Source organism: Planococcus citri, chromosome 1, assembly GCF_950023065.1.
Source record: "Planococcus citri chromosome 1, ihPlaCitr1.1, whole genome shotgun sequence".
In the NCBI taxonomy this organism is placed as follows: domain Eukaryota; kingdom Metazoa; phylum Arthropoda; class Insecta; order Hemiptera; family Pseudococcidae; genus Planococcus; species Planococcus citri.
This window is the reverse complement of record NC_088677.1, coordinates 15908176-15934281: the sequence shown is the minus strand read 5'-3', so window position 1 is coordinate 15934281 and position 26106 is coordinate 15908176. Positions and strand designations below refer to the sequence as shown.

Below are 26106 nucleotides of genomic sequence, written 5' to 3'. Positions count from 1 at the left end.
ACTCTCACGTACCAATACCGAGGATTCATCTCAATTCATAGATCGCAGATTCTTGAATTGGGCGAATTTTCGTAAGTATTTTGTAATTTTCAAAAATTTTTGGGATATGATTTTTCAAAATTTTAGGGCGTTCAACTCTACCTCTCCTTTATCGTCCTACGTGGTCATTTTTAAAATATACAGGGTGTTTAAAAAAATCTGAAAGCTGAGAAAAAAAGGGCTTGGAAGGACCTTCTAAAAGTTGAAAATGTGATAATTACCCCCCCCCCTTCTTCCTTATTCATTTTAATCAAATTTCCAAAAAAAAAAAAAAAAATCGAGAAAACACATTAAACAATGAAAATAATCAATTGATTTTCATTAACAAAATATTTACTCAATTTTTTGCTATTATATTCTACTCATTCTGACGTTTAAAAAAACGAAAAATTGAGTTTTCATTTTTCGCTCAATTTTGATTAAATGATAAAATTATTTTAAAATTCGGACCCTACATTCCAAAAGACAAATTTTTCCTGACCTTCAGGATCTGAAGGACTGTTAGACAGTAGACACCCTGAATAAAGGAACAACATTTCTCTCGACTTACAAAATGCAGAAAGGCACAAGAAGATGAGACTACCTCAAAAACTTGATTAATATTTTTCGATTACTCATCACTGTTTGAAAGAATTGAAAAATAGTGTCACCCAAGCTAAAAACTAATGCACCAAGGGGATTGTTAGAAAAAATGTTGGAATAATCTCGACTTGGTGAATTTTTTAGTACCTCCTTTTGAATAAAAATGGTCACCTAGAAAAATTTTATTGAGTTCTGAAGATATCCCAAAAACGAAAAATCGTGGTTTTCCTTCCAATTCCTACCAGCCTGAATTTTTAAGAGTTTCGTTGAAAATGGCCACTGTGACCGAAATATTCGTACTAATTGAATGAAAAATACGTGAAAGCGTAACATTGGCGTGGAAAATACAAAATTTCTGAAACACAAAATAGCTTAATCCAAAATTCAGCCATTTGCAAACTTTCAACCCAGTTTAGCTCGGAACCCTAAAAGTGGTCTTGAATCCTGATGGGTCTAGATCGCAGCAGAATCTCAAACTGAGCCATTAACCCCAAACCACAATGCAGGGGAGAGGGGGTTGAAGTGAGAAAACCCCAATTTTTTTGAAAATTCTTGCTCTTTGAGAGCTCACACTTTCTCTCCAGAAACACTTTCAAGGCTAGTAAATGTTCTGGACAAATTCCAACTCGAAATGGTGGTCTTCATAAAATTTCGTCAAAACCTCGAACCTTTGTGGAGGAGAGAGGAGTGGAGATAATCCACCACAGTAATGCATTTACAACATATCAAGGATAATTCACCAGATGGGAAGAAAAGGGAAGGTACCTATCTTTGATATATTTCAATAAAACCAGACCCCAGTTTCTCCTTCTGCAACCCCCAACGTATTTCAAAAATCTCCACTCCTCGTTCCCCAACAAACCATATTTCAATCAGTATTCTCGGAAATTACCCCATATTTCTCAGCAACCAACTCGACACTAAACAAATTTCCATTCTCACTTCTTCTCTATTCCATTATTGTAGGTTCACGTTTTCAAAAAACCCGGCCAAATAACTACGTCGAATTTCTCATCAGTCGAGCTGGAATCCATCCAGCGAAAAAGTAATTTTAGAGCTGAAATTTTCATTCGTCGAACAAGACGATGACGAGCCCGGGCAAACATTCCATTAAAGCAAGTTCTTAGGTTACATCGAGGATACCTTTTATTAAATCCGTCATCTTAGATTAAATAAATAATATACACGCGTAGGTAAGTAACGATGAAAAATTCCTCGCGAAATGAAGCCTTTGTTAGTATATTTTAATATAACTTTTCGAAATACCAAACGCGTCGTCGTCGTCGTCGTCGTCGTCGTCGTTTTCGCAAAATTTCAACACACTTTCCCCCTTTGTTTCTATCAGGCTACAACGACAAAATACCACTACCAGCAACACACTTTTATTCGTACAAAAACGCACATCACGAACCCCTTCAAAATATCAACTTATGCAATACTATTGCCACCTTGCGCGCACAAGTTACCATTATGCAGGCTTATACTACTCGTATTTGTACCGCTTCACCGCTCCTCTCCATCATCGTAGTATTGCTTAACGTAGCAATTCGTTAATTCGGGTCAGCCAGAAAAAAAAGGGGGAGGACTACAGACGATGATAATTTGATAAAACCCTAAAACGACAGTCGACAGTCGACGTGGTGGTGATGTCTGCTGCGACGATTGGAGGGACGTAATTAATCGATAATCGATTAGTTCGCGCGTAGGTAATCAATTACAACGTCCTTACACCGAATTACGTGTTTATGAATTCGATGGCCGTAATTCCACCATAGGTAGGTACAGTTTACGTATCACAAATGTATGCCTAATATGCCTATCTGTCGACCAGCCTACCCATATTACATACATAGAAACAACAGGCCATAGTATTCATCGATTTTACAATTAGATTACCAAAAAAATTATACGTACTCGAATGTTTCGCTCGTTCATTTTTAATTTAAAATTGGACGGGAAGATGAGAATAATTTAAAAAATGAATGGATATCATTGAAAGCAATTTTTAAGGTCACGAGAAACTTGCGGAGTCCGCTTCTTTTTTTTGAAACTGCTCATAAAGAACAAAAAAGATGATTTACCAGAACACTTGTACTGTCCAGGAGACCCTCGCTTTTGCAGAAGAGTAAAATTCACTGACTTTTCTCAGTTTTTCAGAAATTGGACACCTTCAAGGTTCATCAAATAGCATCGAGAATAATTGAATTCCAAATTTAGGGCAAAGTAGAGAATTTCAACATGATCCTCACACCTTCAACTCTGCACATGAAATGACTACATTCTTCGAAAATTTGCTGATTCTTTACCATAGATGGCCAATAATTGATCTCTTCTCCAAAAAAAAGTCAAATAGACCATCTTACCCCAATAATCACAACCCCCTTATACCTTCTCACCACACCACCTTCCTCTACGATCAACTCCACACTCTATAAGACGACGAAACACTCCCAGCACCATCCAAAGAATCACTTCCAAGCACTCGTCTACATCGTGAACTCCTTCAAGGTTATCCCAAAAACTTCATCATTCAAATACCATCATCATCGCCATCATTAGACGCGAAACTCCCTTTTGAAAAACCGAATCCGCGCGAGGAATACCGTCCAATAAAAAATGCACATCGTGGCAACGTTGCCAATATTTGCAACTGCGGATCGTCGATCGTCGTCGTCGGTACACAGTACCTACTCGTACTCGTACTCACTTCTTCTTCAACTCTATGGTACTTCATGACAAGACACATATACGTCAATAGCGTACACGCTGCTCATGCTGGTTACGGTTCAACATGAAGGTCAGCCAGTGGTCACGGCTCAGCTGGTTTTAAAAAATATCCTCCCCGGTACCCGGCCAGTCTGCAGACATTTTATTTCTTGAATAAATCACATTCGGAAGCGCGACCGAGTATACCGACCAGCGTTCATTTCAAGTTTTACCACATCACTTCAGTTCACACAAGCCAGCATCGTTGCCAAATATTCGCGAAATTTTCGCATACCGCCGAATTTTGCACGACACAACACAAGGACATACTGCAACGTTGCACCCACCGTATAACAACACGGCTCACTACACTTCGTATTACCTATGGTCAGATTCTTTCTGCCAATTTGACCGACGACGAATAATCAACCCACTACGGTGGTGAAAAAAACCAAACACAAATCAAACTAAACCGATCCAATCCAATACGATACCGATCGCCATCGTAATATCGAGCAACACGCTACTCTCGTCGTGTAAAAGCCGCACAACGATCTTGAAAACAATCACCACCGTGTTAATGCGCGAATGAAAGAGAAAAAAACCCTATTACGTAACTTGACATTCGATTTTATACGAACCAAACCAGTTGAAATAATTCGCTATTTGCCATTGACCAATTTTTTTCCTTCTTTCGTTCGCTCGCTCTTTGCCCAACACAACCGCGAACAGTTTACTAATAATTCGGCGAATTGGCGTTCTCGGTTCTACGGTACGGGTATCGATGGCATGTGGTTTTTCCTACTCCCTCTTCTCCTCCTCTCTCGATTGAATAAATGCAGGTTGCATAACGTGTATTTTTTCCTTCACTTTTCTGGACTATTTTATTGCCTTTCCTCTTTCCCCCTGCTTCGAATAATTTCGCACGAAATATTCTTCTATCTACATCAAATTTCGGCTCATTTTACACCATGCACCTCGATGACATTGCCCTAAGCAACCATCTCCATTTTTCAACTTATCTCTCCGGATTTTTACTCAACTTTTTTTTTCATCAATTCCCTTTCATTCCCCCACCACTATTATAATGAAAGAACGTTGTACAGGAAATGACAACGTTGTACTTGAAACAACATTTATTTTACCATTACAACAGGCGACCAGTCAGTCAACGAAACACCGGTAATTAAGATAAAGGTGTTGGTTTTTAATTGTTCTCGCCGACAAGACACGAAGCGGGTGCGGCGCGGTGGGGCGTTTATCCAGTGAGGAGGATTCTCGCATGAGGGAAATACTCGTAAAAAATGGTAATTTCAAGTGGGTTCGATGTGATAAATATATACGTCAGTGAAGATACTGGCAAGTTCATGAAGAATTAGGAAGGAAAAGAATACGATACGAGAACCATCAGCAAATAGTTGGAGGTAACGTGTATTATGAAAAAATGTCGAATCATTGCTGGTAACACTGTTTGCAAAGAAGAACTGAAATCGAGGTAGACTGGATATTCATCTTGGGTAAAATAAACATCCACTCTCTGAGGCGAATGTTGAAAAATTGACGAAAATTCAACAATATTTGTTCAGATATTGATTTCATCATCTTGAACGACTGAATCATTGGCGAACAATTCTTTTAAATGAACAGGAATTATTTCAAAAAAAAAAGAAAAAAAAAGATGAATAATTATTCAACAAAACGACTGTCGTTCGTGAACGATCCACTTGAACGGCCACGTCATTCTAGAGCAATTCTTTGGAACGAATAGAAAATTATTTTCAAAAAAAATGGAAGACAACAATTCACCAATACAAAGAATGATCCGCTTTAAAGATTGAATCATTATAGAATGATTTACTTAATCAAATGGGAATCATTCTGAAAAATGAAGCGACTGTCATTTTCCTGGCTTTATTCAAAAACAGATTGTCGTTCGCGAACGATTCACTTGGAATGAACGACCGAACCATTCGAGCACGATTAGGTAATTGGAGCGAATAAAATTTCAAAAGAATAGAGACAACAATAAGTACATCAAAATTGAATTGAAAATTGAATCTTCGTTCGTGAATGATTCACGTGAACGACTAAATCATTTGATTGAGAACGATGGATTCGCTTGAGCAAATGATTTTTTTTTTCAAAAAAAAAAAAAAAAATGAAAATAAAAACAAACCAATAATTATTTGATTGAAAATTGTTTATTCGTTCGCGAACGATTCACTCAAATGACTGAATCATTTGAGAACGATTCACTTGAGCGAGCAAAATTTTTTCAAAATAAATTGAAACAACAATAATTAACCAACATTTTGTGGTGGTTTGGGACGTCTTTGCTTTGAGGGAGACGTCGCCAAGACCAGCGTGCATATAGTAAGCCCAGGGAACCTAAACTTGCCCGATATCCTTGCGAAAGATATCAAATTGCAGTGATGTTGAGACACCTCATAAATGATCATAAGACCGCTAAATGTTCGTAATATTTTATTCACTTCTCTGGTTTAACACACGCGAAGATTTATAATAAAATACACTACACATTATTGAATAAAAGACACTTGTAGTATCGACTACAAGCGGAAGCTCTGAACTTGCTACCTTACGCTAGCACCAGTGAAAATATACCTAACGAGCTTTCAAAGCTCGAAGCTCGGAGTGGCGTATCTCGAACTACTGCGATAGAGTGCACTACTCGTAAGCAGTGCTGCCACTCCGACAGGAACACAACTTCCCTCTAGGTGGAAGCTGCGGGCGCATCCCCTACCGGTACAATTTGATTGAAAATTGCTCATTCGTTCGCGAACGATTCACTTAAATGACTAAATTATTTGAGAACGATTCACTTGGGCGAGCAAAATTTTTTCAAAAAAATTGAAACGGCAATATTTACCCATATTTGATTGAAAATTGATAATTCGTTCGCGAATGATTCATTCGAACGATTGAATCATTTGAGAAGGATTTACTTGAGAGAATAAAATTTTTTCAAAAAAACAGAAACGGCAATATTTAACCAATATTTCATTGAAAATTGATAATTCATTCATTTTTCGTTCGTGAATGATTCGCGTGAACGACTAAATCATTTGATTGAGAACAATTCGCTTCGTGAATGACTCACGTGAACGACTAATTCATTTGATTGAGAACAATTCGCTTGAGCAAATGGAATTTTTTCAAAAAAAATTAAAACAACAAAAATGAACCAATATTTGATTGAAAATTGTTTATTCGTTCGCGAACGATTCACTCAAATGACTGAATCATTTGAGAACGATTCACTTGAGCGAGTAAAATTTTTTCAAAAAAATTGAAACAACAATAATTAACCAACATTTGATTGAAAATTGCTCATTCGTTCGCGAACGATTCACTTAAATGACTGAATTATTTGAGAACGATTCACTTGGGCGAGCAAAATTTGTTCAAAAAAACTGAAACGGCAATATTTACCCATATTTGATTGAAAATTGATAATTCGTTCGCGAACGATTCATTCGAACGATTGAATCATTTGAAAAGGATTCAATTGAGCGAATAAAATTTTTTCAAAAAAATTGAAACGGCAATATTTAACCAATACTTGATTGAAAATTGATAATTCGTTCGCGAACGATTCATTTGAACAATCGAATCATTAGAGATAGATTCACTTGAGCGAATAAAATTTTTTCAAAAAAATTGAAACGGCAATATTTAACCAATACTTGATTGAAAATTGATAATTCGTTCGCAAACGATTCACTTGAACGACTGAATCTTTGATGAACGATCACACGATCATTTCAAAGGCTAAAAGACTGAACATTATTTTTTTTAATGGAAACAAAAATTCGCCAATATTTGATTGAAAATTGATTACTCGTTCGCGAACGATTCACTCAAACGACTGAACCATATTGAGAACGATTCACTTCAGCGAAAAAATGCAATTGAAATTTGAAAATTTTATCCTTTGAATAAGAAAAATTTGCAATTTTCTTCACGAACGATTCGTCAGAATAAGAAATTCGATCAAGTGAATCGCAAACTATTCAGATGAATCAACTCACAACTGGGACCAATTTTATGTGTTTTTCCCTTCATTTTCTTAGTGGTTCAGAATTCTAAAACAATGTGAAACTTTGGCCATCTTGCTCGAAAAGGATTTCGTTGAAATATTATAGTTCGCGAAGTTCGCGAATGATTAGCTCAACGTTTTTCACCTCCAGAAACACGAGAACGTTCCAAAATCGTGAACAGGCGAATCAAACAATTAAACTAACTCACTGTAAACAAACCAACTCCGAAGAATAACAAAATAGATAATTTGTTTACCAACGAAACAAGGGCATTGAAAAAGAAAGTCAAATTTTTGAATCAGATTCAAACCATCTACCCACGTGATTCGCTTCAGCAAGCCCCTTCAACCTCTAAAACACACGTCGTCGTCGCCCAGCCAACGTCATCATCGATCGATCAACTCGACAATGCATTTTTCCGATAAAAAAATACTTAATCCATTCCATCGAGCAATACCTAGTACCTACCAACAACTCCACCGCAGCATTGCCAGACCATCACGCCAATATCTCGTCCTTCGCTGACCTTGATCAGTTTTCGATCATCGTATCGACCAAACCACGTGATCGAGTCGACGGATTTTCGTTCTGCATTCGCGCGAATGAAGAATTCCGTACGGCTACAGTGCGAGAGCCATCATCGAATGAATGCAATCGATCGATCAAAAGGGCGCCGTGATTCTCTGGCGAAGCGTGAAAAAAAATCGTATGAAAAGCTCGGGCTCGTCATTCGTCGTCGTCGTCGCGGACGACGAATCAAACCGCACCGAAATGGTGCATCCATTAGCTTTGGTCTCGTTCTGGATCGCAGCAGCAGCAGCGAGCGGTGCGGCGCGTTTATGCAATACCTTTTGTTTGAAGTAATCGCAGCACGACTGGAATACATAACAGAGACGCCCGAAGCTCGCCGGTTGGCAGGTACACGTAGAATGAGCGTTCGTTCACACGTTTCGGCCAAGGGCATTCCCAGAAAATGATTTAGATCTAGGCTTTTGACCCGGACTTCGCAACTGCATATAATGCTCCTTCTTACCCACCTCCGCATCTCTGCGGTCGTATTCGTATCTTTCTTTCTCTCTCTCTCCTCTTCTTCAGTCAGCTCATTCGCAAAGTCGAATTCGCGCTACGCCGCCAAGACACCATCGGGATGCCAATAGCTTCAAAAAGTGGAGGGGAGGGAGCCGGCGCGGCTCACCGGCAATTACATACGCTCGTTATTTTTAAATTTCGCGTCCACGTCCGCCGTCGGTCCGATCCGACCACACGGACAATTTTTTAGTTATTCGGCTTCGTTAACTTTTTAGGCAGGTACGAGTACTAAGTACTCGAAGAAGGTAATTAACAACTTCGACGCTTCATTCTTCGGATTACCGGCGCGTATAGCGTTACGCCAACGTCTCAATCGTACGTATATTCTTTCCGAGTTTCAATGAATTTTTCTCCAACTTGGAAATAAACGAGTTTCAAAAAAATACACGTACTCGTACCTTACCTATATGCACATACATAAGACATAATAACCGAACCAGCTGGTGTAACGATGTGACTAATTATCACCGCCACCGCCGCGACGCTTCCACAGTCCACGCCATGCCATGCAGCATGTACGGTGCACCGTGCGCATTATCAACGCTTTATTAACGCATACAAGGCTACCTCTCTTCGTCTCCTTTCCATTACTTCTCGCTATTGCTTTTTTTCCTTGCCTACTCTCAACGTAGAATGAACTTTTCGGCCATGCCGATGCCGTGTCGCGCTACTGGATCGAGAAATGCATTGGTTGGCGGGCTCAGGTTCTCAGTCAATGACCTCACGGTGACAAACGGTTCCACCCTTGCCCCTCCTGACAATGTGTACTTTACTTGAAATGCATGGAATTTCCCACAGAATTGAATATTTTTGTAATAATTTCAAAAACTAACAGCTTTTTAATTTTTCAACAATTCTCAAGTAATTTCATCAATTTCCAAAAAAAAAAAATATATTACATTTTAGAACGATTTTTGGGAGTTTTAGTGATCAACACGGTGTTGAAAAATCACTCCCAAGAATCGATTCCATCAGTTTTTCCCCACTTCAGTAATCAGATTTGAATAATTTTAAAAGAAAATTAAGCATTCACCCAAAACGAGCAACGTGCTTTTTTCGATCTTCAGTCTGTTCTGTTCATGACCTAGTATAGTGGAATATTTCTACAGACATCACAAAAAAAACCGCCCAGCTTATCATTTCGATCTGCAGACAAAAATGAAATATCTGACTCAGACATGAGGACATGACATTGCCAAGTCTTCGTTTGTTTGCAACCTTTCTTCACACAGAGTCAGATATTGTACAGCATTATAATTATGTATTTGTACATTCGGTCAACGTACCACGTATTAGCGGTGCACTATGCACGAAATATCATACATTTTTCCAAGCAGAATGATATATCATTTCCAAATACCTCCACGGTGGAAGAAAAACGCCAAATTTTGGCCAAGATAACGCACGTTTTTCTTCTTCTATACTACAGGTAAACAACGTTTTATGTAGATTTAAATTTGTAAGGCCTTAATACGTGTACGACTAACTCTACGTGCATTGAAAAATATCCAAAAATAAACGTTTTACAGATACCTGGTCTTGAAAAAAAATATATAAGTACACAGAACTGTTTCTCATTTCGTGACCGTCGTCATCGTCTTACCAGAAAACCAGGATGAGGATACCACTATTTGCGATATTATCGCGGAAATTACCAAACGACATGCTATTTCTCGAGACGATTAAACCGACAGCATGATCGCAACTCCGACACGAGGGTGGGTATTTCGCAATCGTATCCTTGAAGTACTCATACAACTTGCTAGTGGATTAAAATTACACCATGAGAAGAGTCATCAAGCATATAAGAAACATCTTCATCGACTCGGTGAAGAAATTGTCATCATCAGAAAAACAAAACCATTTTACGGAAAAATCATCCAAAAAGGAAAAAATAAAACGCATGGGATATGAATGAAACCTCATGAGGGGTGAGGGAGGGGGGGGGGAGTCAAACAAAATCTCAAAACCAAAGAGCACCTTGGAACAATCTTTAGAAGGACATTTAAAAAATGAAAAATTACCATCAGCCTCAAAAAGTAACATGTTTGCAAGCTTTTTTGAGGGGGGAGGGAGAGGGGGGGTGTTTGCAATCGCATAATTTATAGCAAATATTTCAAAATTCTCAATTTTCAAAAAAATTATTTAAAAATATTTTAAAAACTCTCAACGCCCCAAAACGAAAAAAAAAGTTTTGAAAAGTGCAAAATTGAATTCTGTAAGATTTTTTTACAAGATTTCATTTTTGATCAGAATCCTTCTAAAAAGAAAAAACCTCTCTCAGCCTTCAACAATATTCACCTCCTCATATGAGACTTCTCATTGTTGGAAAAAATATTGTTTTTTTGAAGAGGGAGGGGGAGGCAAGGGAGGTGTTTTCTTAAAAATCAGGGCACTTGGAAAATTTTTGACCAGAACTGAACAATTTTTCAAAAATGTTCCAGGCTTCAATTTCACTGAGCGATTGAGAAAAGTATTTTCTAGCATTCGTCAGGGTAATTGAAAAAATTTGGCATAGAAATGAGACATTTTCAAAAAAATTGTCAATTTCGATTTATTCCATTCTTTTTTTTTGAGGGGGGGGGGCGTCAACTTTGAGGAGTCTCAATACAAGGAAACCAAAACAGCTAGGAAGACCGGAGGAGATTTCTTCTTGAAAATGGGATATCATTTGAAAGAATTTTAGTCCAATTACATGAACTGATTTTTTTTTAAATTCATTTTTTAGACTTTCAACTGGAAGGGACAAAACTTTCAATTTTTATGGAGGGAGAAGGTATAAAATTTAGGATGAGACGAGTTGGTAGTTAATTTTCACAAATAATAATCAAATGAAAAATATTGTACGTACTTTTTTAGTTTTTTCTCATGCTTACATAATTAAACATTTGCTTGAAATTCATTACTCACCTGAAACAAAGAAACAAAATTCATTCATTAATTGATTGCCAATAAAATTACAAATGCATCTATCATAATTAATTATTCATAAAATTAAGTAAGTAATCGAGATTTCTAATTGCTAAATTCTGATTTAAAAATTCAAAATTACAATTCAAAAATTTGGAAAAAGAACGACATGAAAAAAAGACCATCGTGCAAAAAAAGAACTCATTTCTGATCGAAATGACTGATGGAAGAACCTGTTAGACACACTGGTTATGAGATGATCAACATTAAATCGAAAAATTTCCAATAATTTTTGATCTCGTTAGCTGGAAAAGTTGTGCAAGGAGCAAAAGGGGGTTTCAAAATGACAAAAATGGGCAAATTTGGAATACTTCAACTCTAGCAGTGCATTAATTCCAGCAAAAAAAGTACAAAATTTTGCAAGCAAGGAAATTCAAAAAACTTTGCATTCAGGGAAATCCAACACCCAGAATTTGAAGTTGGTTTTTCATCCATTTTCAGTGAACCATTTTCATGATGAAAAGTTGAAGCAAAATTGAAAAAAAAAAATGAAATGAATAATAAGTAATTTAAGTAACCGAAAATGACCAAAAAAGTAACCACCAAAATCCTTACAAAACGAGTGCCAAACATTTTAATGCAAAAAAAATTAGGTACAAAAAAAATAAAGAGCTGTCTAACTAAAATTTAATGCAAAAAAAATCTACGAAAGAAAATGTTCCAACTAAAATCTGATGATGACACTCAACCAAAATATTGGAAAATAATTTTAGCAAAAAGCAGGATTTTTTGATGTTGGCGAAAAAATGATAATTTTGAAAATATATTTTGTTTAAAAAGTTGTACATACGATTTCGCAACTTCTTCCCAAAAAGCCCAATTTTTTTTTTTACTAAATTCTTAGAGGTAAAGTCAACCCTTTTTGGAATTTTTTTTTTTTTGCAAAAAACTGAAAGCTTTCTAGAAAATGTTCAGTAAAAAACCAGACTTCTTCATGGCAACTAAGATAAATGGCAAGGATTTTTAGCAAGTTTTAGCAAAACACTAAACAGTGATACCTTTTAGCAAAAAATATAGACATTGGCAATTCATGGAAGAAAATGATAATTTTTCCAAATTCTATGCAAATAGCGAGACTTTTTAGCAATTTCAGTAAAAACGAGAATTTTTTCAATTTTTGGCTAAAGCAAATCTTTTTGGCAATTATTGGCAAAAAAAATGCCTTTTCGTAATTTCTGCCAAAAAAACCTCATAAACAAACGACATTTTTAGGCAGTTTTGGGCAAAAAAATTAGGATTTTTCGACAGAAAAACGACAATGCTAAACAATTTTTGGCAAGAAACAAGACTTTCAGGCAGTTGGCGATTTTCGGCACCTTTTTGAGCCCTATACTCAGTATCTGAAAATGGTTGTCAATTCTGAATTTCTGATACGCTCTGACCTTAGAGTTTCCTCAGAATATCAGCAAGTGGAGGTTTTTTGATTGAATCAAATCGGTAATCGGAAGTTTCCTCACAGCAAAGTCAGCTCACACAAAGTACTCGTTACCCTCCACCTTCTCCTTTTAAGCTCATCTCCACCTCTTTCAAGTCACCTATTCGGCTCCAAGGACAACGACAATGAACTTTGGAAACTTCTCGACGATGGCACAGCTTCGGACTCGATCAAACGATAAAAAAGCAATACATAATACACACACGATGAATGAACCACATTTCTTCTCCACCCCCGAAAATCCCTCTTTCCCCAGTTTCAAAAACAATACGCTCATCGTCTATCACGAACTCACGATCTCCCAGAGCTCTGTCTAAAGAACACATTACAGTATACAAATACGAGCTCCACCTTGAGATTCGAGTATCGCCGATACCATCACACATCATCGAAATCAATAACCAGGCAATGGGATCGACATCTGATCCGATACTACGAGTGGGTATCTCTCCATCTATCTACACAGTACACGAGGCAGTCATCACGACAGCAGGTACATAATTTTTTCAATACACAATAGATCGTTAGGTGTTTCGCGAACGCGAAATTATTCTCTCTCGTAACACAACGTGTATTATTTTCGGGCAGGTAACTTATAATACGAGTATAGCTTTAGGTACATAGACCATACCGCTGGCTAGGTGTGGTTGAACAGCACATCATAATATACAACTTACAATACGTACTAAGCACGTTTACGCAGAGTACATTGCATTAATATTTTCTAACCAGACACACACACACACACTCACTTACACCAATCTATCGTTTCCACTCCCATGTACACTACACAGTCACTACACAGTATAACCAAATATCTTCTGTATTGGTACCGTCGCCGTCGTCGTCGTCGTCGTAGTCGTCGTCGTCTTTCCTATACGTAAACAACAGCGTCCTATGTGACCTTGCCGTTATTACGGTTAACCTTGACATTGAGAACAAGTTAACGTTATTACTCCCCCTCACATCATTCGCGTTTGCCCAACTACAATCGCGCATTCTCGTTCGCCTCCGTCGCCACCGCCGCAGCAGCCATCGTCATAAACGAAACACAGGCAGGCAAAAAAAAACGCCATAGATAAAAAGCTCTCTTACTCCGCCGAGCCGCTCTTTTCATGTCCTATATACATCGACTATAAATCGAATCCTCTCCCCCCCGCTCGTCCCCTCACCCAAGACGAACGTAACCGAAGCACAACGATTTGGCACGAGCACGATTTGCCAACGTACAAGTTGTACTTTTCAGCCGTCCAAATCAAGTCGACGAGCAAGAAGAGCACGGCACCGCCATGTTGCCAAATGGGCACGCACGATGTGCGCTGGCGTGCCATTCGATGGCTGCATGGCGATGGCGGCGGCAGGCGGACGGCCAAATGTCAATGCCGAGGACGCAGCTTTCTATCTATCCACGCCGTCGTCGCCGCTATCGCGATGATATTTTCCCAAATATCGGTTTAAAATGGCGAATCGGACCTCCTTTCAGAGCTCGGTTTGACATTTCATCATTACATATACAGTATTAGATCGTCTTCTCTCAAAATACCACACACGAGTCGAGTCGAGGGCAAGGGGGCACTATTACGACGGTCGGTGGGTCATACCGAATGTACTCTATATCGAACATCGAGTCACTATTTTTAGACCACCATTTCAAACGCACATTCCCTATTGCAATAATAATTAGCCAGCAGTCGGACTGCCGATGCCGAACACGCGATAAAATTAGCAATTCTATCGAATTGACTGACTAGAGTACCACCTTCTGAGACGTCTAAGAGTACCAGACAGACGTAAATTTTTCGTTTTTTATCTCGCTTTTATCGAATTCGCGCCAAAGAAGGAAACAACCTTTAGCTCGATAAAAAAAATAAAATAAAAACACTATACGAATATAGCGAATAATTAATATAAGATAACAATATGTACGTAGGTACTCGTAGTACGTACCCGACCGCACTGACATTCATTAACCAAGCCGTTCTTCACGCCTCGGCCCCCCTCTTCACTCCGTCCCTCATTTTGAAACTCATTACACGGCTCGAGAGCATACAAATTAAAAACAATCTGTAAGCATTACGTACAACGAGTGAGTGAGTGAGCTACCATACACTATACATAAAAATTTATACTGTGTATGGTGTCTGTAGACGATTGTACAGTACAATGAAGTTATTCCACCGCTCTCTGTTGTTTTCCCTTCTTTCTTTTGCACCTCAGCTCCGCCAGCTCTTCTTCTTGCTCCTTTTTTCCCCATTAATTCGCCTTACACGTACCTACCTATACGTCTCTCTTCACACACATACACCTATATATTACATAAATACCTACTACGTATAATATAATGATACTTGTTCTGAAACATTAACGTGTATAGTACACCCAGCTTCGGTATACACGAGACGCAAATTAAACGTACCCATCCGAGGTTTTTTTTTTGCTTTTTGCTTTTTAATTTGCACCATTTTCGCGTACCTACCTGCTATATCGACTAATTTGCTGCCATTTCTACTCATAGAACTCGCTCTCGCTACATTAACGACCATTTCCACTTTACAGCCGAGTTTGAAGCCGACGACGACGACGAGTTAACGATACCTAGCGAGGAAAAAATTTACGAGTTGGGGCGATGAAATGCGATGAATGTGAAAATTATTCGTCGACTCGATTTATAATCTCGCAAATTTTCTTCCAACCGACACAAAAAATTTTGAACTGGGAAGGAGAACCGGAAAACAGGCCCCAAAATTCACCATAAGCGAGAATTTCAAAAGCTGAAATTTTTGTTTCGTGGATTTTTGAAAATTTTAATTTGACTTCTTCCTCTTAAAAAAATTTAAATTGGATCAAATCGACATAAAAAAGTTGAAATTTGATTCGTACTCTATTTTCGACCTTCCAAGTCGACTGGAGATAGTTCGAACTGTGCTGGAGGCTTCAGCGAATTTTCGGATCTCTATTTTTTTTTTTTTAAATGCTGTAATTGGGTGAAAATTAAACTCAGCATCAATAATAAACTAGGATTGGCCATTTTTGCGACTCTATCGATCGATTTAAGCATCTTTTTTCAAAATCATTTCATGCCTGTTCAAATTCAAAATTTTCTCCAGCGATTGTACTATTTAAAAAAATTTAAGTAAATCTGCTGGAAGCTCCAGAATAGTTTGAAACCATCACCAATTGATTCGTGGGGTCAAAAATTTGGTACCAACTCAAATTTTAGCTTCTCATCTCGTTTTGATCAAATTTTGATTTTTTTCGCGAGATCTGGGCCTTTGAATTTTCAAAAATTCTCCAAAAATCGAAAAAGATTATTCTCACTGGGTGGTGTATTTTGGGGTCCTCTTCGTTCAAAAAAATTGAAAATTGAAATTTTGGAACCCATGACGATGAACAGAATGGGGTTGGATTCATCAAGCTTATAGAAAGCATCACGAAGAAAACACGAAGGATTTTGACCAAATTCAGTAGAAAGCCATACAAAAAATTGTTTACCTAGCTCCACAGCCTTCATAGGTGTACCTGGAGGGAAGCTATTAGCCCTCAAAAAGAACGAATCGTTGAAAAAAATCGTGATTTTTTCGCCCTATCCTCAACTCAATCATTTTTGGAAGAACTGGCCTAGTTCCAAAGTACTTGTACCATGTGGGATTCCATTCTGAGACAAACCAGGCCTTATCTACCAAAATCCCTACAGAGGGGTTGAAAATTTGCAAATCGTTCATTTTCAAAGATAATCAGAGCTTGGAAATTATTTTCTTTCAAAAATAATACGAGTTAAAATACGCAAAAAAACATCAAAAGATATCATATCTGAAATCAAGGAGGCATTTTGGAATACAGTGATGTAAATTTTTAGCCAGTATTGCCAATTTCAAAAACTCGAAAAAATTTAACATCATTTTTTGCTATATAATTTTCTCAATTTTTTTGAAATTGTCAAGACTGTGGTGTAGGATGTCCGTTATTTTGGAAAATCATTTTCCCTGACTTTTCCTGGTTTTCCAGACCATTTTTTCCAAATTTTCTATACCTACTTATCCCATATTTTAATTATTGAAGTTGAGGAGGGAGGGGGGGGGTTATTTTTTCATACGTTTTTCTTCGAATATAAAAACCTGCTACTTAAACTTGAATTAATTTTTCAATTAAAAAACAAAATTAAAACATTTAAGAAACTCATAAAACTCATGAATATGTTTTATTAAGTGCATTTTTTTCAAAATTTCAGGAATTTTGCGTGAGAATTCAAAATTTTCTGACTATTCTGGATTTTCAAAATTCTCTGGCTTTTCCCAGTTTTCGAGAGAATGAACACTCTGCAAGAATGACTTCAGAGGTGCACTATTCAGCAAAAATACGAATAGAACTACTGAAATTTGAAACACTGCCTCTGATTCTGACAGATATTATGTAATGAGACCAAGTCATACTAGTTCATTGACCTTTTTTGGCATAATATTTTTAGTATTGAAAAATTTTCCAGCAAATTTTTTCAGCTGGTCCTCTCAAACGAAAGAAAATTAATACTCGAATGAAAGTAGCAAAGTTACTACAACACATCTGTTTTTTTATAGAAGAAATCATAAGTTCTCCAAATTCAATCAGAGGACCACTTTTGAAAATCTTACATTACAATAAGACCGAAAAAAAAACAGCCAGAATTAGAAAAAATAATTGAAAAAAAAAAATTGAAATAGAAAATAAAAAATCTACACGACTGCGCATTTTTTCATCGATTAAAAACACACCATCCTCCCGTCTTGCTCTCAATCCTGGCAACTTTTCCCACTCAAAACCAAATCGTCTCATTTCGACACTTGCCACGTGTCATCAACTTTTTCACAACCACAAAACCGAAATCGAAAAACTTCTCGCAAAACCCCTCAAACAACCCGAAAGAAAGGTGAAAACACTCTATTACGAATACCTAGTCTAATACACCTCGTTCAAATTCAATTCGGCACACCATCGACTAACAAAACACAAGAGACACCAGACCCGGCTAAAATTCAGGGGTAAAGCTAGACAATCAGACGTCTTTATGACTTCGCTCACCCAACCAAAAATAAGTTAGCTGTATCGATCCGCCTACGCAGAACAAAATACATTACACGTTTTTGCCGTGCTCAGTCTATATGCCTTACTTCAATACTACATTTATATTTTTTCCACAGTTTTTTCGTCGCAGACCATTTTTCTTCTTTTATCACTTTTTTCCTTCAACCCTTTTATCGTCATCAGTCTAATCGATTTTCTTCCCTACGCCACGCCGCCGCAGCAATTCGCACACGCAGAAAAATTCACACCTATCAAATTTCTCACTCACAATCTATACGATCCAGCATCACTCCTAAAATAGTAAAAAATTTCCCAACATTGACAATCGATCATTATCATCATCTTGAAAAACAGGTTTCGAACGAGCAGAAATTCTTCTTCGTAAATTTACACCCTTTTTTCGACACCTAGACCACGTGAGGGAATACCCACCACAATTCGATACGAGAAAATGATTAATGAACGTTGTTCGAGAGATAAAAATGGATAGGATAAAAACACCAACAACAATAACCTCGACATTGGCACAAGTTCAATAATTCTCGTTTCAAAAAAAGTAAAATGATTTCGCTTTTCATTTTTTCACACAACGTTCCAACCAGAGAATTATCTTCTACAGTAAAAAAATGTGCACGCCTCAGGCAGCGCACAACTTTCATACGTCAAACATCGCAACATAACAAAAGTTCATCTCATCATAAATAAATTTTATTTCGCCCAAATCCAAAGTATGTATGTACCCGGTACCGTCCAAGCAACACAAAGCAATCGACGTTCGACGCCCACTTTGAATATACAAGAACCAACGATCCTCGCGCGGACCTCTTTGAATACCAACAGGCAACGAAGGCCAATCACGATCGACGATAAGTTTAATCAACTTGAGTAAAGTTAAACATCAATGACATCATAAGACAGCAGCCCAGTCGCAAGAGGCAGAGAGGAATAGGCAAAGAAAAATGCAAATCCGCCAGCGTCTACATCTATGTACAATAGTACCTACGAACAGGTGAGCCAGCAACACTGGCACAACCAATAGACCAAGTCCCTCGAACCGCGACCTTCACCGGACCAATTACTTTTATCTATATCTGCCCTTCTGCTCTGACCCTCCTGTCCTCCTTCCTCGACATTCTGCTTACATTGTTGTGCTACTAGGCACACTGCGCTCTTCAAACTTCGCACGTTTGCTTACGTTTAATAAATCATAATTCTTCTGAAACCATAGCCTAGTCATAAACACTACCGCCTAACCCAACTTCTTCATACATTGTACATACTATACGAGTATTACGATGACTCGACATAAATCTACATATTAAACTTGGGAACTCGACTACTTTATTTGCTGCTAGTACGACCATGTATGCGTTGATTTTTTCCAAGTAAAATATAGTGATCTAGTAATTAAATATATCCTCGACATTTTCAACCACCAGTAATTCGGAAGACGTCCAAAAGGAAAGCTGAATGTTCCTCGACTGACCGGAAATTGGCGATGATTTTTTTTTTTCACCATGTTCAGCACTCCGGATATAAGAAGATTATACTGAAACGTGGTCATGGTCGAATTGTACCAATATACACGTACACGCACAGTAGTGTACGCTTTTTTGCCACTGTTCACTTCTCGTATGTACTACAGTTACCATACCTCGTCAGATACACACTTGCACACTCTTCAATCGAATATAATCCGCTTAAAACCGGAAAATATTAGGTTTTTCGTAGCTCACAATAGGCAGACGATTCGCGAGACAGCTTAACGTTGCTAAACAGTACTTAAATATACTCAAACATTTTTCACCATAAGGATTTTGCAGAAAGAAGCGTAAATTCGACATTTTTGTAAATAAAAGATCGATAAGATACGATTATTTTTCGATCCAGGAGAAAAACCATCATTTTTAACTTTTCGAAGGCACTCCAGAGTCCAGACATCCAGTAGTTCTGACTCGGAGGACTCCAGAAGTGGCCCTCACTGATCCAAACGATACTTAGAACGCAATGGGTAACCTGCACTTAATATTCGATTACCATCGAAACGTGCCTGTTCTTAAAATCTAAAGAGACAGGTGTCTACATTTGCAAAATTTGTAATTTTGACCACAATTTCTGGTGTAAATCTTCAAGACTGTCAAGAATAGAAAGCTCTTTCATAAAATAGCCTATCCCTTAGTTAAATTAAAAGAGTTATAACGAAATGAGTTTTTGGAAAACTGATTTTTTTGCAAGTTCTTTGACATTTTTGAAGGTGAAAATTCGCTGACTTTGACCTCCCCCCCCCCCCTACAAAAAATTAACAAGTCAAATTGAAATTTTCAAAAAAATTTAAATTGGAAGAAAATTTGCACAAAAAATATTCCTTTTGTTCCAAAAATGCTTACTTATTTGTGCGAAAAATGCTCCCTTATGGCAAAAAATGTTCTACTTAGAGTAGAAAAGTGTTCATTTTGTGTCAAAAAAGCTTATTTTGTGCCAAGAAGTTCATTCTGTGCTCAAAATGCTTATAATTTGTGCAAAAATGCTCATTTATGCCAAAATCATGCAAAAAATGTTTTACTTTGGGGTTGAAAAAAATGCTCATTTTGTGTCAAAAAGCTTATTTTATGCCAAAATAATGCCAAACAATGTTTTACTTCATGTATAGAAAAATGTTCATTTTGTGTCAAAAAAGTTTACTTTGTGCCAAGAAGCTCATTCTGTGCCAAAAAAGTATTCATTTATGCCAAAATCATGCCAAAAATGCTGACTTATGCCAAAATCATACCACAAAATGTTTTACTTTATGACTCTAGAAAAATATTTATTTTGAATAAAAAAATATATATATGTTCATTTTGTGTCGAAAAAGCTTATTTAGTGCCAAAAAGTTCATTTAGTGCCAAAAATGCTCACTTATGCCAAAAAATGTTAGAACTTTGTGACTGTATAAAAATGTTCATTTTGGGTAAAAAATTGCTCATTTTGTGTCAAAAAAGCTTATTTTGTGCCAAAAATTCTCACTTATGCCAAAAAATGTTCATTTTGTGTCAAAAAAATGCTCATTCTGTGCCAAAAAAGTGTTCATTTATGCCAAAATCATACCAAAAAATGTTTTACTTTATGACTCTAGAAAAATATTAATTTTGAATAAAAAAATATATATGCTCATTTTGTGCCGAAAAAGCTTATTTAGTGCCAAAAAGTTAATTTAGTGCCAAAAATGCTCACTTATGCCAAAAAATGTTAGAACTTTGAGACTGAATAAAAATGTTCATTTTGGGTAAAAAATTGCTCATTTTGTGCCAAAAATTCTCACTCATGCCAAAAAATGTTCATTTTGTGTCAAAAAAATGCTTATTTTGTGCCAAGAAGTTCATTCTATATCAAAAATGCTTATTCGTGCCAAAAAAATTCATTAGTGTCAAAAATGACAATTTTTGACTCGAAATCAGTATTTTGACACTACTTAAATGAGTTTTTTTGTCGCGTATTCCAACCATATTCCCACACTTTTGACCTCTGAAACCATGGTTTAAAATTTGGTTTCTAGAAGTTCATAAACTCTCACCCCTTCAATTTCCAGATTTAGCATCAAAGTATTGTTCGGATTGGCGAGGGATATTTCCGAAACTTCCCTTGAAACGTAAAGAGCTCAATTTTCAAATGAAAAACTGAAAATGTGCTATTCAACCAAGAAACTGTTAGTGTTAGGTGTTGAGTTATTTTGTGGAGATATCGATGGGTACAGAGTTTTCCCAAATCATCTTTCCAAACAGTCTTTTTTCAACAACACTTGAGCAATTAATGAAGAGTATTTCAATCAAATCCAATCGGAAATCAGATTTTCATGAAGCTCAGCCAAATTTTCGCTCGTCCTTCGTGTGCAAAAAGAAAATCAAGAACCGGATCTATTAGAGGAAGAAAACTCTTATAAATGAGGTTTCACACTTTTTTTGTCCATCTTCAACATTATATTACAGAGGGTATATTTCTGAATTCTTTTAAAAATTAAATTTTCCACAAGATCCATTAATTAGGATTTATTCAAGTATCTAAACTTCTTTCTAAAAAAATTGGCCAAAACGATCAAGAAAACAAAAAAATCCCATGAATCTCCCTAAAAAATCAAATTTCCAGAAATAAACGTCCTTCACCTTCGCAAAATTTTGCATTCTTTGTACAATTTCCGACATTACAACCAAAAAATACCCATTCATACATTCAAAAAAATATATCTTCGCCACATCCAAGTTAAAAAAACAAACTTCCAAACCTAAAAATAAAACTAGAAAAAAAATCCAACTGAACTTACCCAATTCCATCGGGTACATCCACGTGTTCACATCCAACACTAAATCCATCTTGAACGACTCCGATTCGCAGTGTAATCTGCTGACTGAAACCAGAACGAGAAAAAAAACACCATTATTAACACATTCGAAAACCTAAACTCCATCAATCAATATTTAATCAAAATAGATGATCGTTTTGTTCGCAGGTATTTCATTACATCAGCAGCATCTCACCGGTACAAATCCGGAATAGTAAATGACACGCTCGTATTGCTTTATTTTCTTTCTCGTATTACCTATTGAGACACTTATAAATTCGAATCTCTCTGTTTCCCTATTCGATAATTTATAAAACGACTTCGTTCGAAAAAATATCAACCACGAGTCAGGTGGCCAGGCCATTACCGCAAATTGTTATTTGATACGGCACTCGCAGGGCACACAGGGGTATAACTATTGTTTCATTCTCAGCACCACCACGAAAATCTTCTCACGCATTTGCAAACAGTTGGTTTTTTTTCTTCATTTTTCCTTCCTTTCCTTCGTCGTCGTCGTCGTTACAGCGATTTTTAATGTCTCATTTCTCTTCTCTCTCTCGTGGCGATGGGGATGGCGTTTTCTGCTGTCGTTTCCGTGTACCGAAGATTCGCGAGCGAGCGGTTAATTAGCTGCTGTTGTCGCAACAGCGGCGCAGGAAGTTGATATTTTTTTTTTCAAGTGCTCTGTTCGTTCTATAGAGTTTGCGGAGTTTTTTCAAAGTTAATAACGAGCAGTTGTCTATAGTACAAATTGCACCCAGTCCCGCATCGTAATAAAAATGTCGAGTTGTCCTTGATTTTTACCCCGCCCTACTTCTATCAATCACCCTTCGTCTGAGCGAGAATGTATTTTTGATGAATTTTCCCAACGATGTCGTTTCCTTTTGGACGCAGATACTTCGGAGCGATCGAAAATCAAGATTAGGTATCAGATCGAGCGTAGAAATCAATAATGAATGATATTTTAATTGGCACTACGAATTATTGCAACAGTTTCCCGCCATTTTTGATGAAATGATTCGCAATCGAGGTGATGTGCCATTCAAGTTCTGGAATCACTATACAATAGTTTGATTTTCATCTTACGTGCTTTTGATCAGTAATCGGAATCAAAGATTGTTGTTTAGGGGGGGAAGTTGAGCTCATTATTGGACATAAAAAGTCACAAGAACATGCTCAGGTAAAAAAAAGCAAACCAGCTTCCGGCTGGGATTTTGAAAATGGCCACTGGAGGTTGGTACTTGAGGTCCAAAACTTGCAAGACAAAATTTTCAGATCTCTAGTTCATCCCAACCCCCTCTGAAATGAGTGAAATTGACATTTCTGTCAAAAAATTCTAGCTTGGGCAATTTTCAACTAATTTTTTTTCAAACTTGGAAAAATGCTGGACGCTACCAAGGCATCCCAACAATATTTTTCAAAAAAAAAAAGTAATTTTAGCAAAAAAGTAATCAAAAGTGACCAAAAATATTCAGTTCTGCAAATATTTTTATCAATATTTATGCACGAAAATTGAAAGCGAAACAATAAGTGGGAGGGGGCAGAAAATTTTATAGTACGAGAAAAAGTCAAAAAAACGATCAAAAAAATTAAATCCAGAGGTGTGGCGGAACCCCCCCCCTCTTCCTTCACAGAAAAATTTAGACGAAAAGTTGTGAATTTGAGGAGGAAAATTGGGTGAGTTGGAAAAAGTAAAGAAATTTGGAAAGAAATTGCGTAAGCAGAGAAAATCAAAGAATTATGGACTTCACACATCAAATAGGTTTTTTTCAACTTGAAATTTTCCAAAAAACAAAAAAAAAGGTCTCACCACTGCATTTTAGTCAAAAGTTGCTAGAAAGTGGAAATATTAGGTAAAAAACTCCTGTTTTTTGCCCAAAATTTGTAAACCAAGATTTATAATTTTTGCCAAAATTGGTTGTTTTTGAAAATATGAAAATCGTGTCCTGAAAAACATGAAGAATTCTGAATTTTTGAGAGCTTTTTCCGCCCCATTCATATTTTTGAAAATAATATAACAGGGTGTCTAACAAAACTCCCAGACAAAAAATTTCGATTTTTTCATGACCTATTTTCGAATTTTTACCGTATGAAAATCCCCCCACCCCCAATCAAATAACTTGAAACTGCGAGAAATTTTTTAAAAATTTTTCTGATTTTTGAACAAATTTTTTATTTTTTCATTTTATGAGTTTTTTGAAAAATGTCCAAGCGTGTTTCGAGCAAAATTCATGACATCTACATGACTTTCATGACACCGTTAAACACCCTGTATAATTTCCTGAAAACTAACCTACCAAGGGCCATTCATGGAAATTTTTCAAATTTTTTTGAACACATTTTCTCAGTGAAACATAGGTTAGGCAAAGGTCAATTTTTTCTCTCGATACCAATCACGCCATTTTGAGAACCCCTGATTTTTTTGGGGGATGTTCGGCTGTCCCAAAATCAATGTCTGGACTAGTATCGACTGATAACCATTTTTTCCCACTTTTATCCAGCGAGTACTGGAAAATCATCAAATCTGACAAAAATGAAAAGGAAAAATTAGAAGATTTTCAAATTTGTTGAAATTGCAATACGTGTTGTATTTCGAGTAGATGTTACTTTAGACACGAATTTTAGCCCGATAGGACACCCCAACCAGGAGTCAGGGGTTCCCAAAACGTCGCAAATTTCAAAACCAGAGCAACTTCCCTCACCATCTCTTCAAAATTAATCAATTTCTACCTCAATTCGACACTTCCAATCCAGCTCCAACCATCATTAGACCCAAACACCAATAAATTCTCACCTTCGCATACCTCGACCGTGTACAATCCGCAATCCACATGGCAAGGTGGAATAAAATCAATCATTTCGACCTGGCTATAGAGAAAAAAAAAACCTAGTAACACGGGCTATTTACTAGTCAAACCTTGCAAGGTCACATCTTCGTATATAATATTATCTAATCCACATCCCAACGAAATAAAAAAAAAAAAAAATCAACACACGTAACTTATTGAAAGTGTAAAAAAGAAGGAAAAAATATAGGTACCTAATTACACGAGATCAGTGCAACACGACAGAGCGGCAGAGTGCGGTTCGTTTACGATAGAAATAATTCGTTTCCGATACATTAACATGTCGTAAACTTGAAACCTTCACGATTGATTGAATAATTTACTCGATCGATCGACGACGACGGGACGCGACCAGGCAAAACGACCGAGCACGATCGTTGCACGAAATCAATCATATTTACACCATACAAATCTTATTACGAGTCGAGTTCGTCAAACAGGTTGAAAAAAATCAGTCCTCTAGTGCCATACCATGAGCCCTCATCTACACCATTTCAAAATTCAAATACCTCCGCAAAAAAGCACCAAAAATATCCACTCGTGTAAAAAGTCGTCGCGACGCGGCGCCATATGCATAACATTTGGCAACAAAATCGATATCTATACACGCAGATAGGCTTTAGCAATAGGAAACACGACGAATTATACAAATTATCGTCGAATTACATCACGATTTCGACGACAGCGGCGGCGGCGAGAATATCGAAAAGGAAACCGTCGACGGAGGCCGCGCCGCCGCGATCTATACCTACATCGTGTATAAATAATTTTTTCAAGTCAAAATATGTACATCTCTGCCATGCCATTGAGTATAGAGAGAAAAAACACACACAGTATATACATAGAGAAAAAAAAAATATACGAAATACAAAATACAAAAAACAAAGAGGAGGAACAGTCATTATCATAGGCGAGAGAGCAAGGTCACTCAGAACCTTCCACCTCAAAGGAGGCGTATATAAACAGCCTTCAAACCGAATAATAATTCGGTAAATAATGCGTCAG

General features: G+C 37.1%; 1 protein-coding gene across 3 annotated transcripts in view; it reads right to left on the bottom strand.

Moving 5' to 3' along the window:
• The window catches only part of Rpb8 (DNA-directed RNA polymerases I, II, and III subunit Rpb8), a 177917-nt gene that overhangs the window by 64395 nt on the left and 87416 nt on the right, over positions 1–26106 (bottom strand). For 2 of the 3 annotated variants that reach the window (XM_065368366.1, XM_065368375.1), the window contains exon 2: positions 22238–22321. The exons of the other annotated variant lie outside the window; for it this stretch is intronic. In XM_065368366.1, the coding sequence (XP_065224438.1) occupies positions 22238–22321 (84 nt within the window). The remainder of the gene's footprint in view (positions 1–22237; positions 22322–26106) is intronic. 3 annotated transcript variants of the gene reach the window in all.